The sequence below is a fragment of the Coenobita brevimanus genome, chromosome 97 (genome assembly GCF_032717465.1).
Source record: "Coenobita brevimanus isolate Jiangsu-jjx chromosome 97, ASM3271746v2, whole genome shotgun sequence".
NCBI lineage: Eukaryota > Metazoa > Arthropoda > Malacostraca > Decapoda > Coenobitidae > Coenobita > Coenobita brevimanus.
Window position 1 is genome coordinate 26732840 of NC_137050.1, and position 16735 is coordinate 26749574.

The 16735-nt window shown below is 42.2% G+C and overlaps 1 protein-coding gene across 2 annotated transcripts in view; it reads left to right on the forward strand.

The window, feature by feature from the left end:
• Positions 1 to 16735, forward strand: part of LOC145413722 (protein PBDC1) — a 64658-nt gene that overhangs the window by 11455 nt on the left and 36468 nt on the right. For both annotated transcript variants that reach the window (XM_080283379.1, XM_080283378.1), the window contains exons 3-4: positions 9827 to 9910; positions 10700 to 10759. In XM_080283379.1, the coding sequence (XP_080139505.1) occupies positions 9827 to 9910; positions 10700 to 10759 (144 nt within the window). The remainder of the gene's footprint in view (positions 1 to 9826; positions 9911 to 10699; positions 10760 to 16735) is intronic.

The following is a 16735-nucleotide window of genomic DNA, read 5'->3' on the forward strand; positions in this document are numbered from 1 at the left end:
TGAGAGTAATTGGTGATGCTGCAGCATTAAAACTCCAAGTGCAATCAGTAGATGAGTTTAAGCACTTCTTTCAAATGATGTATTCTTCATTTTATTGTTACTACTTTCTGATGATTTTACTTTGCATAGGAGGGACCTTTCAAACTGGAGGTGTTAGATACTGTACTGCCTACATATGTCCATTGATTGTGAGAGATCTTTTCTATGTTGTGTAAAATTCTCTGTAGGTTGCAAGAAAAAAAATAATTAAAATCTAAAAAGATGTCACCGTATTAAAAGGGTTGGGAGTTGTATTGATGGATGAGTTGGAAATGGTACAAGAATAATTGAGAGTGCAAGTGAGATCTGTAAGAAAAATATTACAATAGGTTAGAGTTGCTTTTGTTATGGCCATCCCTTGTGAAGAATTTCCATGGAGGGAGCATGGGAACAGCAAGATAGTTTGTCATTCATAATCAGGACATTTATCCCCACATTAGAGTGCAATGAGGTAGAGTCCAGAAGGCACAAAAGATGGAAACTGTCAAATGTATGGCCAATGAAACTGTATTAGCATCTCATGTGAAATTATACTAGTTTCCACTGTTGTGCATCATTACTTTCCCCCTTGTAGGACAGTTTTCTGTTGCACACAAGATCAAGACTTGAACATCATGCTGTGTACTGATGTAGTGTATTAGCTCTCTGTTGCTGTCTGGTGGTCTAGTGAGTTAAATCTTTCCAACTGGATGTGGTCTGTACAGATCTACTGGCATTTATGAGTTTACTGTTCATGTGATGCCGCGCAGTAGGACAGCTGGTCACTCACCTTCACTGTCTGAATTGAGTGGTCTACCCTTGGGCTTGCACAGTTCTGATGAAGCAAAACTAGATTGGATGATGATGGTGAGGAGGAGGATAATGCTTTTTCATATTTGCACACTGTACACGGTGAAATCTCCTAAATCATACGATCATAAACAGTGGATTCATAATACGTGGGAGCATCATGCAACAGTTTGCATCATCAGTAACTCGTAGAAGTTACACAAAATTTGTAAATGCAGCCTCAAAAGTGACACTTTTCTGATGTCTCATGTAACATGTGCCACCATTACCTCAAGCCCATGTGTTTATCTTGGCGTAAACCATTCGTAGTCAAACATGGCAGTTACTAAACGTATCATATTCGAGCACAGCACTTACTATAAGCCAATCACAGTGCCTCCCTCCCATGACAAGCATGAAGGACGCTCGCTCTTGACATCCTAGTTCCTGGCAGTGCAGTGTCCCCTCTCTCTTGTTAGCATGTGGTTCCAGGAGTGGTTTGTTATGAGCAGATTTTTTTCTTTTCCCTGTGCTTCCTCCGCCTGCCCTTTGTAATCATTGCCGATTGCAACCCTCATAAACCTACAACTTCTTCAAGAAAGTGGAAGAAGAAGACAATGTTAACTTACTCCCAAAAGTTAGATGTACCGGTATTAATGAAGAATGATTGCGATGAGAAGAAGCCAAAGTTGCCCACTGTTTTGGGCTTAGGTGGTACTGTAATTCTTTACCAAACAGGCACGATGATTCTATCTATAGTATAACAAACTCTCGATCTTAAGTAGTTTTGGTAACACAGATAGTTAAATGTTGATTTGTGGATGCAAGAAGTGAGTGGAAAAAAAACATATACCGTCAATCCTCGTAAATCGCGTGTTCATAAATCACAGATTCGTAAATCACTGCTAAGTGGCTGTCAGACTGCTGCCAACCTTAAATCACTGTTAAATCACGAAAATCGTAGACCTAGGCACCCAAGTGGGTCTTTTCCGAGGAGAACTGTAAACCGCAGCATTTAAACTGAAAATCGCGACCCAACAACCAGTCACCACGCATCCCTGGTGGCAAGTATGCATACTAATGCCACCATGTTGTTGTTCTTGTCCCGCCAGTCCGCACACTACCGGCCGTTGCCGTGGAATACGAGAGCTACCTGCTTTTTTTGTGCAACTTCCCCCTGCCTCCTACCTGCCATGGCCCCTCCCGACCCCCCAGTGAATCCCTCTAAGCAGAATGGCGTCAAGAAGCAGCCGCCGTTGTCGTACAGTCAATGTTTGGAGCTCATTCATCGTGTTGAGAAGGGAGAGAATTTTTCAAAGCTGGCAAAAGAGTATTGAAAGAACGAGTGCTGAGAGGTTCTAAGCTCTTCCCAACATCACCCCACTCCATTCACTTAAGCAATTTCGTCATAGGATTAAGGTGAGATCCCTTAACATTGCTTATTTCTATTTAATACATGCGCTGAATATTCCTAAATTTGTATGTTTGTATTTGATGGTGCCTAGATAGGCGTAGGTAGGGTGCTGTGGGGGCAGGTTGGCCAAAGTCCAGACCCAAATTAATTTTTCACATAAGAGTTATTATTCATAAATCATGGATTTCGTAAATCATGGCAGTGGTCCAGACCCAAATTGCTGCGATTGAGTGTACCTACTTTGGGGTATTTAAGGAAGTGGGCGGGTCACCCGTGGCAGTGTTTACTGACGATCTCTCCAGCTGGCTACATTGTTTACCAACCACCGCTCCGACTGGACACGTCAGTCTATCATGCATTCTAAATCCTCATATATAGCTTTCAGAGATAAGTTTATGAAAACACCCAGTAGCTGTGGTAATCCAGGAATAATGATAATTAACCTATGAAAGGCTCATTGCACTAGATCTTATGTAAAGGCCGCACCTGTTTGGTAAAGAATTAATTTCAACAAATCGATGACTCTTACGACGACACGGAGGCAGCTGAGGGCGACGATGACACTGCTTCCGTTGTCTCCTCACTGGACTTTGAGGGATTCCTGAGGAAGATTGATGAGGAGGAAGTGGCACAGAGGCAGTAGCACATGTTGTGTGCTGGAGGTGGGGCTGGAGCTAGCTCTGTGGCTAGGGTGAGAAGTGGTTGGAAGAAGTTCAGGAAGCTCTTGCCACTCCTGACATTGAGAGGACTCTTCCTACGTGCTAAGGGGTCTTTGTATGCAGCATGTGTTAGGAGTGTAATGCTGTATGGTAGTAAGACCTGGGCAGTGAAGGAAGAGGATATTCACCTGCTCAGTCATACAGAAATGACAATGATTTGGTGGATGTGTAGTGCGTCCCTGCATCCAAGGTCTGGGGGTGCTGGGTTCACGATGGAAGAGTTGAGAGGTAGGATGGGACTGGAGTATATTGGTTTTGTGATGAGGAGAGGTAGATTGAGATGGTTTGATGGTTTGGACATGTGGAGAAGATGGGGGATGATAATTGGGTGAGGAAGGTGAGAAGTGTTAATATTGGGGGTGGGGTTACGAAGGGTAGACCGAGAAAGACATGGGACGAGGTCATTAAGTGTGATCTCAGGGTTATAAGGGACTGAACAGGGAGGCTGCAGTAGATCGTGCAGCATGGAGAGCCGCCATTAGGTGACCAAGGCTGACACATGGAAGCATGTTGGAGCCTTTAAAAACGAAAACGAAAATGAAAGGCGTTGCTCAGAGATAGATGACAGAAAGAAATCTAGTGAAACAGAGTTGCCTGACCTGTCCTAAATACCGACCATAATGGCATACTAATTACACTGTCACATCCAACACAATAGTAGCATCTAGATTACCTATTTATATGTTTTGAATATTGTGAGATGTAGTGGTGCCTACTTCTTGCTTCACATTTATTTTTATTTTTCTCTGTCTTCCCTCCTCTCTTCCTATTTCTTCCTGTTTTTCATGTCACTTTTATTACTCTTCTTTCCATATCAGGTGGCTTTACATTGAGTGACAAGCCTAATGGTTTCCTGTAAGCCAGAAAACCGTTTACAGTGATGGATGGTAACCATGTAACCAACCCACACTTGTTCCCTGTGTCAACAGGTGGGTTGCTGGCGGGTTAGTGCCCTTCCCTTTAAAACAACCAACTCAGTGGCAAATGGCCACTTCTTATGGGATCATGGCGTCTGGCTATAGATAGATTGATAGAATGTTGTGAGCCATGTATGTAAAGATGGGGTGCTGATATGATGTTATTAACAAGAACGTATCATCCCTGAGCAACTGTTGCTAGACATGATTGAGTACTGTACCTGTATTTGCAACATTGTTCACTTGGCATAATACTGATGCCTAAGTATGGGCCAGGTGTCAACTGCAGGCTGTCAGTAGATTGGGTATTGAGGATAACATCACCAATAGTTGTCATTTAGTTACCAGGTTATGCACAAATAGTCATACATTTGGTTATAGACATGTAGTACTACGAGCCAAGAACATACGGTTAGTTTGCCATTTGACCCTAACTACTAAACAGAACATGGACATAACCAGAAGTTTGGGGAGGGCAGGCGGGGTAAGTGGAGGGTGAAATAAGGCACCAGTGTTCAGTGTGGTGCATAGTTTGTCTTGGCCCAGGCTAAGACATTGCTCACTGTGTTAAGTTTCTGTATCGTAGCAGTCTTACATTTATTCACATTTTCATACAGAGTACAATACTTACATGCACTACTAGGAGCCAAGAACATACAGTTAGTTGGACGTTTGACTCTAACTGCTAAACAGAACATGGACATAACAAGAAGTTTGGGGAGGGCAGGCGGGGTAGATGGAGGGTGAGATAAGGCACTAGTGGTTGGGGTGGTGCATAGTTTGTGTTGGCCCAGGCTTGGACAGTGGTCACTGTTTTAAGTTCAGTTTCTGTATCTGTGCAGTCTTACATTTATTCACATTTCCATATAGAATACAATGGGTGCAATGTTTTATGGGGAATAAGCCTTGAAGATTTGTCGGTCAGTTCAGAATCCCGTTGTATGTATATATATGCGGTCCCCATTTTACGAATGGTTAACGTATGAATTTTCAACTTGATGATGGTAGAAATCGTACTTCAGAATCTGAATTTTGATCATTTCCCTGGCTAGCGAGATGTGGTACGATACTCTGTCGCGATACTGGGCAGTGGCAGTGAGCCGAGTCCCAGTCTGCCCATGTTGTCGCTAGTGTAAATGATTGTTGCTCCGATGCTGTACAGTGTTCTGTGTTGCCAGCATTTTTTTCGGATACCCTCCTTTATCTACATTGTGTGTTGTGCATCCATTGTGTCTACGAAATGACCATCTGTCTCTTCTGCTACTGGTGCGAAGAAAAAGAGGAAGGCTTTTACTCTTGAGATGAAACTTAAAATAATTGCCCAGCATGAAGGCGGCAAGCCCATAGGGTCCTGATGTTTCGGCCATAAGTCATTTAGGCCATAATGCCCAAACTGGCAAATGGCCGAATCGCCTAACGGCCAGAACAACATAACATAAATTAACCTAACTTGACCTAACCTATTTGGACGTTACGGCCTAAATGACATATGGTTGAAACGACCAGGACCGATCCTGCTATGGCCATCACACGTGACCTTGGACTTTCACAGATGACAATCTCAGTACAGTCACTACTAGTTTTACGTTGATTTGGTATACAACAATTTGCTACAACGATAACAAAAGTTCCACCCCAAAATCCAATTTCCGATGAATTTCCCTCTATAACGATATTGCCCTAGGAAAATTTCGTATGAAGCGCCAGGCACATGCAAGGCGACAGTCGCTTGTCTCAGGCAAGATGGCAGCCCCAGAGTGCAGAGCATTGTTTTGGTTCAGTTGGGGTCCCGCCATCCCTTCAAAGCCCTTTCTTTCCCCCCCCCCCTGCTGTCGTCACCCCTCAGCCAAGCATCGTGCTACAGTAGGCCTATACATTGTGTAGCACCAGGCCAATGTTACGCAAGTGTGATTGTTGTGTTGTTGCAATGATTTACTGTACGTGAGTAATGCCGCCTGTATTGGTGTGATAGTGCTTGTTTTGGTCTTGGAGACGACTTGGACCGACGCAGGAAGTAATTAAAGTGGGTTGTCATTTTTATTTCAGTCTTGGGTAGGTGACTTTGGGAAGCTGAGTTGACGTAACTTCCCCTTTATAATGTGTTTCAATCTCCCGATTTACAATAAAATCAGTATATGATAAGGTATGACCTGATGTAACCCCATCGTAAAACGAGTAGTGACTGTACAGTATTCAATAAAGTATGTGAGATATTCAACACTTTATTATAAAAGTGGCTTTGTGTTAATGATTTTGCTCAACTGTAGGCAAGTATAAGTGTTCTAAGCACATTTAAAGTAGGCTTGGGTAGGCTATGATGTTCAGTTAAGTGTACAGTATTAAGTGCATTGTTGACTTATGAAAAATTCCACTTACGATCAGTTTCTCAGAACGTAACCCAATTGTAAGTAGTGGATCACCTGTATATACAATGCAAATATAAATATATATACTCTACTGGTATACCTCGATATATGAGACCCCTAGATATCATACCCCGGCTTAACGATGGGGGTAGAAATACCACCATACCCCGTCTAGTGATGGCCAAACCCCAGTTTAACGATGGGTTTTGATTTTTTTTTTTTACCGATTTTCATGATATTTTAGACTAAAATTGTGTGTTTAGGTTGATATACAAACTGTTCTTAGACTTAGATTAACCCATTGAGAGCGATAGGCCTCATTTGGGACTTATCAGAGTTGAAAGTGATAGGCCTCAAATGAGTGCGATTTTGAAAGACGTACCAAAACTGCGTCACAAGGAGTAGGTGGCTGAAATTTGTATGGGAAATAGGGGCAGGTGACAATTCTCGATACCACCCATGCACTGCCCCACACTGCCCTATATATGCTCAGAATATGCACATGCGAACACCATGGAGCACACACATAAATTTTCCTCATTTTCCTCCTGTGACGCCACCAACCCCACACCAGGCGCTAAAGGATCTGCACACACACACACACACACACACACACACACATATAGATAGGTAGATGTAGATATAGATAGATAGATCAGTAGATATAGATATAGATATAGGTAGATCTATAGATATATATACACAGTAGGCGAACTCAGAGTAAGCGAATCGCAGAGTACACGAGCGACCAAAAATAATAACCAAAAAACCTTGATTGCGCAAGTTTAGCCCACAATATGTTAGGCAGAGGCAAGGAGTGGCCCAAAACTGTTCTTTTCCCTGATTACGCAACCCCCTTCCCACACGTCGCACCCATTGTAACTTAGAGGCTTGTGGGGAAGGTGCTCAAGAGGAGTCTACAGTAAGATCTTGCCAAGAACGACTTTGACAGTAACATTTTCGGGAATAATGGCAAGTTAGAATGGATACCCAGTTTCTATAATAATGTTTGGATTCACTTGAATGACGGTTATTTTGCGAATGCCAAGTTGTTATACTGCAGTTATGTCCATAACAAGATGAGGAATGAAACAAACAAACAAGAAGAGACGAAGGAAATTGCCGAAAATGTGAGCAGTAGCGAGGAGGAGATGGAGGATCCTCCCATCACCACCTTCCCTGACTCACCCCCCGCTGTCCATTCTACCTCCACTACCCCATCTGACACACCAGCCACCTCCCCCTCCACCTCCACAGCCCCACCTGACTCACCTTCTTCACCTGGCATACTTGCAACCCCCACCAGAATGGCTGTTGCTGCATTCTGGAAGAAATATAACATTTGACAGGCTGTAAATTTCTTGGTCAAAACCTGGAGTAATACAACACTTCCAACCGTTAAACAAGCGTGGTGCAGCCAGGGCAGCGTGGGCACTCTAAGTGTGTTGCCGAGCCTCGGAACCCCTGTTATTTAAGTCCATCAGGCCTGTTGTCTACTGTTGTTAAGGTGACTGACCATATTTTTGTTATTGTAGCTATATCTGTAGTTTATGTCTGAAAATTTCTTCCTTTATTATGTCTGAAAGGGTCAAAAAATGTCAAGGTATGAGGGGGTACTGCCCATATGTAATTTTTCCCATAAGGTTATGTATTCACATTGTGCAATTTCAGAGTGCGCAAGGACTAGGACCGCCCATCCACTCGCGCACTGTGGGAGCTTACTGTATATATACAGTGCTGCCTTGTTATGCAATAGGGTTGTGTCAAGTTAAGAACTATTGCATAACAAGGTTGATATAATGTGTTCAATGGGGTTAGGGGGAATGACCTTGACCGTAAAGCATAAAATGGCCAAAGAAACCTCCACCCAGCTGAAGTTTGTCCAATGCTGGTATGAGTTGTCACAAGGGTCCTCCATCCCCACATAGGATGGGGGACAATAGGAGTGCCTGGACAACCACTCCACACGAAAAGATTCGATATCACTTCACTTAATATCACACACTGCACTATTTGTTGAGTACTTGTGCTGTTATTTGCGAATGGGATAGAAAGGAGTGTGAAGCATTAATAATTTCTGACATGACACCCTTGACATAGGTAAGGGGATGTCTCCCAGAATGTGACAGCTGTATCAGTGCACTTGGAAATAAAAATCAGAGGAAACTGACAAGTCAGCATGACAGGTAGGAGTGGAAGTTTAACCCCTTTAATATTGGTGATGCATTATTTAGTTTATTCTTGTAACCACAAGCTAATTTTATTCAGCTTGAGATAGGCCTGAATGATGAAAACAGGGTTGTGGAGTCGGAGTCAGAGTCAGAGTCGGAGTTGTGGAGTCTTCAGTTTTTGGTTGGAGTCGGTAAATCTGTCGCAGCTCCAACTCTGAGCATTTTGGTTCCGAAATGATATCAATCATATATTTTCAGTACTTTATTCGGTTCATTGTACAACCGTGTGTAATGGTTTATCTGTTTTAATGCAAGTGCTATAAGTAGAGAATTTAAAATAAATAATTAAGAATTTCATCTATCAAAATTCATAAATATTATTCATTTACCTGCATCATGTCCATGGGTCATATTACAGTATTAGTACAATGTATACTTAAGTCGGAGTTGGGGTTGGAGCCGTACTTGTAAAATTTCTGGAGTCGGAGTCAGAGTCGTAGTCGGGAAATATCAGTGACTCCACAACCCTGGGTGAAAGTATGGATGTATGGCCCATTTTTATTGGGTGCTGTGTTGACAGAACTCCTGTTTTTTTTTGTACTGGCCTGCTCCCGTGTCTGAATTTTCCTGCCCCATGCAAGCGGTGGAATAGAGGGTTAGGGTGATGGTGATGATAGCAAGGCCACTAGTATGGAAGGGGTTTATTATTGATGTATCTAACCTTTGCATTTCAAGGAGTCTGTCTTATGCTGAAGAAAACATCAGAAGATAGTAAGAATAAAAAGCAAAAGGCCTACCTCCCTGGTTTAAATGAATAAGTAGGCAGTTTTTCTAAAACTTAGTGTGGATCCATCCATCATCCAGTCCTATGTTGCCCCATGAGGAGCATAAGAGCCCAGGGCTAGGCAGTTTGGTCCTGGGATTTAAATGAGAGTGACCAGCCTCACTCATCCCTGAGTGGCATTACATGAGCAATAAACCCCAACCACCCCTTGGATATATACCTTCACCAGCTCAGTCTGATTGGAGCACAACAATTACCGACTAAACCACCAGGCGCCATAATATGGTTATAGTATATGGTTATGGTTTCCTGGTGTACAGGAAACCATTTGGCATGCCACTCAGTGTAGAGTCACCCATAGGCAGAAGGAACATGAAAGAATGAAGGAAAGAAAGACAAAAGAGGGAGTGTAAAGTCACCCGTAGGCAGAAGGACCAGGATAGAATGAAGTAAAGAAAGACAGAAGAGGAAGGACAGAAAGGAGGGAGGAGAGGTAAGGGCAGACATCTGAGAGCAGCACTACGTCGAGTGAGTGGATGATGAACGCCCCCACCTACCACAATTGCAAAAAGTATTTAAGAAGAGGTATCAGTAGCTTATAATTGTATATAAGAGGAGGTAGCTTATAATTATATCCCTTTTCAACAGGGCCTCCCAGGTGACATAGCAGTAACAGGAGGGGGAGGAGGAAGCACATCTTCAGGAATCAATGCCAATGACCTTGGGAATGATGTAAGCACCCTGGTTTGGAATAATTTATTTCAGTTGCAGTATTGTTTTTTTATACTGAAGATGGTCAATGTCTTTGTTAAAAGTAAGCATTTCATTCTTGATACAGGTTTTCAGTGTTGAGTCTTTATATATTACTTGTACAGTGTATGTATTGAATGTGTACCCAGCTATTTGTTATTTTAGGCCTTTGCTGTGGCCATTTACTATACTGTACTGGCTTTTTACTGTTATTATTACATAGTTATTGTCAGTCAAATTAGGCCATGCATCCTCTTAATGAACCCCCATACTGGGATTGGCCATTGTACTACTGAGGTTTACCATTGGTATTAACAAAATATAAAGCATCGTCATAATGAATAGGTTAATACAGTAAAAGTCCTGTAATCCCAATGGCAGGGGACCAAAGGTTTTTTGGACTGTTGGGAGGGACCTTTGAAAACATTAGAAATTTGTAGATGTTCATTAAATAGACAAAATGAAATGGGTTATTGTTTTAGACACAAAAAATGCACAGAAGTGTAACTAAATAGTTGCAGGCAGGTACATCCAAGTCCAAGAGCAAGTCCAAGCCAGATAAATCCTTAGATATAACCCAGAATAATTTGAAAACCCAGAAAAAATGAAAAATTTTGCCTTGAAGAAATGGAGTAGGATATTTGAATTATTGGTGGTTGCATTGGAGGACTTTAACTGCACCTTGTAACTAGTTACTGTACTTGTATGTGTATATGGGCATGTTATATGTAAACATGTAATAGGGACTCATTGTTACTCTATTACTTTCAGCCTACTATGGAGGGATTATGGGCCATGAAAGCCATGGAGCATGCAGAAATATATTTCAATGTAAGTATTTTTAGCAATATGTAATCTGCCAAATATTGTTCTCTTGTAAAAATATGATTCTCTTAAGTAGTGTTTCATGGTCTTATCTTTTCCTTAAGGATGGAGTAGAACCAACATGTATGCCATCTTTGGTGATCTCATGTAGTTTAAACCCAGTCTCAAGATATAAGATCAGAATCCTCAGGTATGACAGATTATACTTTGGGATTCAGGATCATAGTCAGATTTTAATGACATGTTGAAAATCACTTGTTTTACGAGTGCTTTCTCAGCAGCTGGCATCACTTACCTCAAAATTTCATAGGTTCATAGCTGTTTTGTATATCTTTAACTGCCTGGAAATCGAAAGTTCATTATACAGTGTACTATATACATGTGTTGCAAAAAATATAGTTTTAACAAAATTTCAGTTTTGGTACTGTATTTCTCCAGACAGAAAGTAGCTTCATTCCTTCAACATATCGAAAAGCATAGTTGTATAATATGCAGGTATAATGCAGACATGTATAACAAATGTTTCATGTACACTGGAAGTATAGCCAAGTGCCAGACCTAACTGTTTGCTTTCCACCTATAGTTGGAAACCGGTGAAAAAATAGTTATGTAAGAATAAGATTCAGAATAGTGTGGGAGTCTTAGCTTGGACTTTGGGTCTTACTCAGGCTAAATTTTCAGGAAACTGTTAAAATAATGAAGTTATGCAATAATAAAATTGAAAATAGTGTAGGGGTCTTAGCTTGGATTTTGGGTATTTTTCAAGCTAAATTTGTTGCCTAAGAGTTGAGGTTTGCATATTTAGTATCAGACTTGTATCCTTTCATGTCAGTGAAGTTAAACATTGATCTACATCATTGTGATAAAGAATAAGGTTGTGAGTGATCTGTTTCATTGTTGTAAATATTGAGGTAGTGAGCAGTGACTCAAAACCTCAGGATGAAATTTTTGCAGCCTAACAGACTTTTCAGAATATTCCGCCAAAGTTTCATAATGGTTCAGCAAAATTATGATACAGTATTTTGTGCTAATGTACCTCCTGGAGTCATTGTTAGCTAATGATCAGTTAAAATACAGTACTGTACTGGCTGGTGGCTCCATAGTAATTTAATAGCTTTTTTGTTCAAGTTGCAGCAAAAGTTAATCCAGGTTAGTTTTTGTGATGTAAACAGCTTTCATCCATGGCTGGATGATAATTGTTAGACCTAGAGACTGAGTGAGCCATCATTCTGGAGTATGACAGCAGTGTTGACTCATAGATAACATACCTACATCTGGCACTTTGGAAGAAAAAAATTAGCACCGAAGCAGTATCACAGATGTCATCATCCACCAGTAGAATGCCTGTATCATACAGTTTTGAGTATTTGGCTCAAAACTCGAGGGTGATGACTGAGTAAGTTCTGAGGTCTCTGTATTTTTCTCCAGTGGTGGACATAGTCTTGTACCATCTGGGTTGTCTTTTGTAACAGGAGGTTCTCAGAGAGTTAGAACTGTATTTTTAATACTGTTTATTGTGATTCCTGAGGCTGTAATTATGAAATTGAAGCTTAAATTGTCTCTACCGTAATTTTGAAAATGCTCGTTTATTGTTTTATATTTGCTCATATAGCTGCTGCACACATGATGATCTGTCTATCAATCTGTTGCCAGATGCCTTAATCCCGTAAGGGATGGCCACAAACAAATCGCCTCATTGTCGCCCCGTTCCCCTCCATTTTACTGCCCTTCCCCCAGCTCACACATCCCTCTCTTACATACCTTTCCACACCATCCCTTCATCTCATCCTCAGCCACCCCATCCTTCTCCCCCCCCTCCACTTCACTCACATACACTCTCTTCATTAGTCCCTCGCTGTCCATCCTCTCCGTGTGTCCAAACCACCTCAGTGTATTTCTCCTAACACTTTCTGTCACATCCACATCCACACCACAACGTTCCTTCACTTCCTTATTTGTCAGTCTGTCTTTTCATGTAACTTCACATGCTTCTCTCAAATAACTCATTTCCACTGCCCTCTTTCTTGACTTGTGTCCTTCCAACAAGGTCCAAGCTTCACTTCCTTAAGTTAGAGTTCGGATCACAATACAGTAAAGCCTTAATATAACAGACTTCAATAGACCAGAATTCGGTTTTATCGAAATCAAGGAACTACCGGACTAAATTCTTATATGTCGGAAAGAGTCCGATAAAATTGGAAGCAGTCTGGACTGCCTGACCACTTCAGCTATGTTCACCACAATAAGGTACATGAAAGACATGATTATCAGTGTACAGTGCAGCATTATTATATATATATTATATATATATATTATTATATATATATTATCAGGGGGACCACTGATGCCATATTCATTGTTCGACAGCTTCAGGAAAAATATATTGGTAGGAGAAGGGATCTTTATTTTGTTTTTGTTGATTTGGAAAAGGCCTTTGACAGAGTCCCTAGAGAGGTGGTGAAGTGGGCAATGAGAAAGCTTGGCTTGGAGGAGTGGCTGGTTAGGGTGGTTATGGCCATGTATGTGGATGCTCACACCCAGGTGAGAGTGAATGGAGATTTGAGTGATGAGTTTTCCGTGAATGTTGGTGTGCATCAGGGGTCAGTCTTGAGTCCCATGTTGTTTATCATGGTACTTGAAGCCCTTTCACGTGACTTTAGAATGGGGCTGGGGGGGGAGTTGTTGTATGCTGATGATTTGGTGTTGATTGCAGAGAATGAAAGGGAGGCGGAGGAAAGGTTTAGGAAGTGGAGAGATGGTATGGGGCAAAAGGGTTTAAGGGTAAATGCAGATAAAACAAAAGTGATGATATCTAGGGTTGGTGGCGGTACTGTCAAAGACGAGGAGAGTGGCCATGTGCAGTTTGCCACAAGGGCGTGGGAAGTAATTCCATCTTGTGCGGTGTGTGTGATAAATGGGTGCATAAGAGATGTAGTGGTATCAGAGGTAGACTGCGAGATAATGCTGATTTTATGTGTACGGCGTGCCGGGGTGAGCAGGTGGAGATCGTCAGACGTGAAAGAATTGAACTTGCTGGTGAATCTCTTGAGTGTGTGGAAGAGTTTTGTTATTTAGGAGACATGTTGTGTGCTGGAGGTGGGGCTGGAGCTAGCTCTGTGGCTAGGGTGAGAAGTGGTTGGAAGAAGTTCAGGGAGCTCTTGCCTCTCCTGACATTGAGGGGGCTCTCCCTACGTGCTAAGTGGTCTTTGTATGCAGCGTGTGTTAGGAGTGTAATGCTGTATGGCAGTGAGACCTGGGCAGTGAAGGAGGAAGACATTCGCTGGCTCAGACGTACAGAAATGACAATGATTAGGTGGATGTGCAGTGCGTCCCTGCGTCCAAGGCCTGGAGGGGCTGGGTTTACAATGGAAGAGTTGAGAGGTAGGATGGGACTGGAGTGTATTGGTGTTGTGATGAGGAGAGGTAGATTGAGGTGGTTTGGACATGTGGAGAGGATGGGGGATGATAGTTGGGTGAGGAAGGTGAGAAGTGTTAATATTGGGGGTGGGGTTATGAGGGGTAGACCGAGAAAGACATGGGACGAGGTCATTAAGTGTGACCTTAGGGTTAAGGGACTGAACAGGGAGGCTGCAATGGATCGTGCAGCATGGAGAGCCGCCATTAGGTGACCAAGGGCGACACATGCAAGCATGTTGGAGCCTTTAAAAACGAAAACGAAAACGATACCATACCAGATCCGCAGTAAACATGATTGGTTTTGGGAGTGTGCAGAGAAGGATTCCTTATGCAGTGATGGGAAACGTGACACTCGCACAGGTGAAGAACACTGTGAAATGGCTGAAAAATGGGAAAGCAGCTGGGGTTGATGAGGTGTATGCAGAGATCATTAAGTGTAGTAGAGAGAGCAGAATGAAGTGTTTGCTGGAGATATGTAAGAAGGCATGGATGAGTGAAACTGCCAGCAGAGTGGAATAAGGCTGTGATTGTACCCCAGTACAAAAATAAAGGTGAGCGAAGTGAATGCAAGAATTATCGTTGCATAAGTTTATTGAGTATGGTAGGGAAGATGTATGGAAAAATTATTATAGAGAAGGTAAATGAGGTATCTGAAGTCCTGGTGAATGATGAACAGGGTGGCTTTAGGAGTGGCAGAGGATGTGTGGATCAAATTTTGCAGTGAGACAGATAGTGGAGAAGGCTTGTGAGAAGGACTATTAGGTGTTTATGGCATTCATGGATTTGGAAAAAGCATACGACAAAGTAGACAGAGAAGGATTGTGGAAGATTCTGCTTATGTACAGTGTAGATGGTAAGCTGCTAGGTGCCTTCAAGAGTTTTTATGGTGGTAGTGAGGCATATGTAAGGGTAAATGGGCATCTAAGTTAATGGTTCACGATTGATGTGGGCGTGTGACAAGATTGTGTGGATATCCCCATGGTTGTTTAGTATACATTATATATGGATGGGATGATGAGAGAAGTAAAAACGTGAGTAATGGAGGGAGGGATAGCGTTGGTAATGAATGGTGATGGATGCAATGTCTCAAATTTGGTGTATGCTGATGATGCAGTACTACTTGTACATACTGGACAAAAACTTGGTAGACTAGTGCAGAGTTTTGCTGATGTCTGTGAGCATTGTGCCTTGAGAGTAAATGTAGAAGAGAGTAAAGTGATGGTTATTGAGAGAGAAGGTGACTCCCAGTGTGATGTTATATTAAATGGAGAGAGATTGGGATTGGTGAGAGAGTTCAGATACCAGAGTGCAGTGATAGAAAAGAGAGGAAAATGTGCCAAAGAAATGGAAAGTAGAGTGACACAAGGAAGGAAAGTAGCTGGTGCAATGAAGGCCTTGATGAGAAACAGAGGCTTGAGTGTTGTAGCTGCATGAGGCTTACATGAAGGGGTGTGTTAGTGCCAACTCTAACATATGGATGTGAGACTTATGGTGTTGCATGAAAGTGAAAAGTTAAGACTGAGAGCAGTGGATATGGGACTACTGAGTATGTGGAGTACAGAGACTGGATAGGATACAAAATAATGTGGTTCCTGAAGGATGTGGAGTGAGGAAGTGTTGACACCAGAATCAAAGAGACTGTGTGGAGATGGTATGGTCATGTGGGGAGAATAGATAACAACAGAGTGGTGAAAAAAGAAAAAAGGTAATATCTGAGTGAATTTGAAGGAGGGAGGAGGCAAGGGAGGCCAAGGAGAAGGTGGAGGGATTGAGGAAGAGAGATATGGAAGTTGGTGAGGCTAGGGGACTGACAATAGATCAAGCTGGCTGGATGAATATTGTGAAGAGAAGCACATGATCAGGGGATTTGGCACCCCTTTTTAACGTGACAGCGTCTGGATTGACTCTGTTGAATACGTTTCTGTGAAGCTACAGTACGTGGTGAATGTTTTTGGCATATCAGCTAGAGCCAGGATTCCCAGGGCTTCATTGGTGAGTGAATGGAAGCATGGCCCATTGGCTTGGGCAAATTTAGGCTGACTCTATGTTGCCACTCCTCACCCTGCCCTAGGGTGGGAAAGAGGTCCGGATGATGATGATGATAATGATGATGATGATGATACCATTTGATTGTTGTAGTGAATGTATAATACAGTAGAGTACTGCAGTGGAAGTGAAAACAGTTTAAAAATCATTGGTGTAATCCGGACTAATGTCTGATATATCAGAAAAAGTCTGAGTTAGCAGGAGGAAGTCCGGATGTTGATTTTATCAGAATTTCGCATTTTTCGGAGTGGCTTGGATCCCAGTTAGTCTGTTATAGTGAGGTTTTACTGTACTATCATGGAGTGACTTCTTTACCTCCATACTCACTTCCCTTTTTCTTATCACTGCTTTCAAAGAACCAGCCACCATTCTTCCCTGTAGTACCCACTCATGTACTTTGTCCTCCAAACTTCTATCCTTACTCATCATGCTACCCAAGTACAGTACTTAAATGCACTCACATTCTCCATTTCCTCTTCATTCAACATCACTGTACAAGCACTGACTTCATTTTCTCTC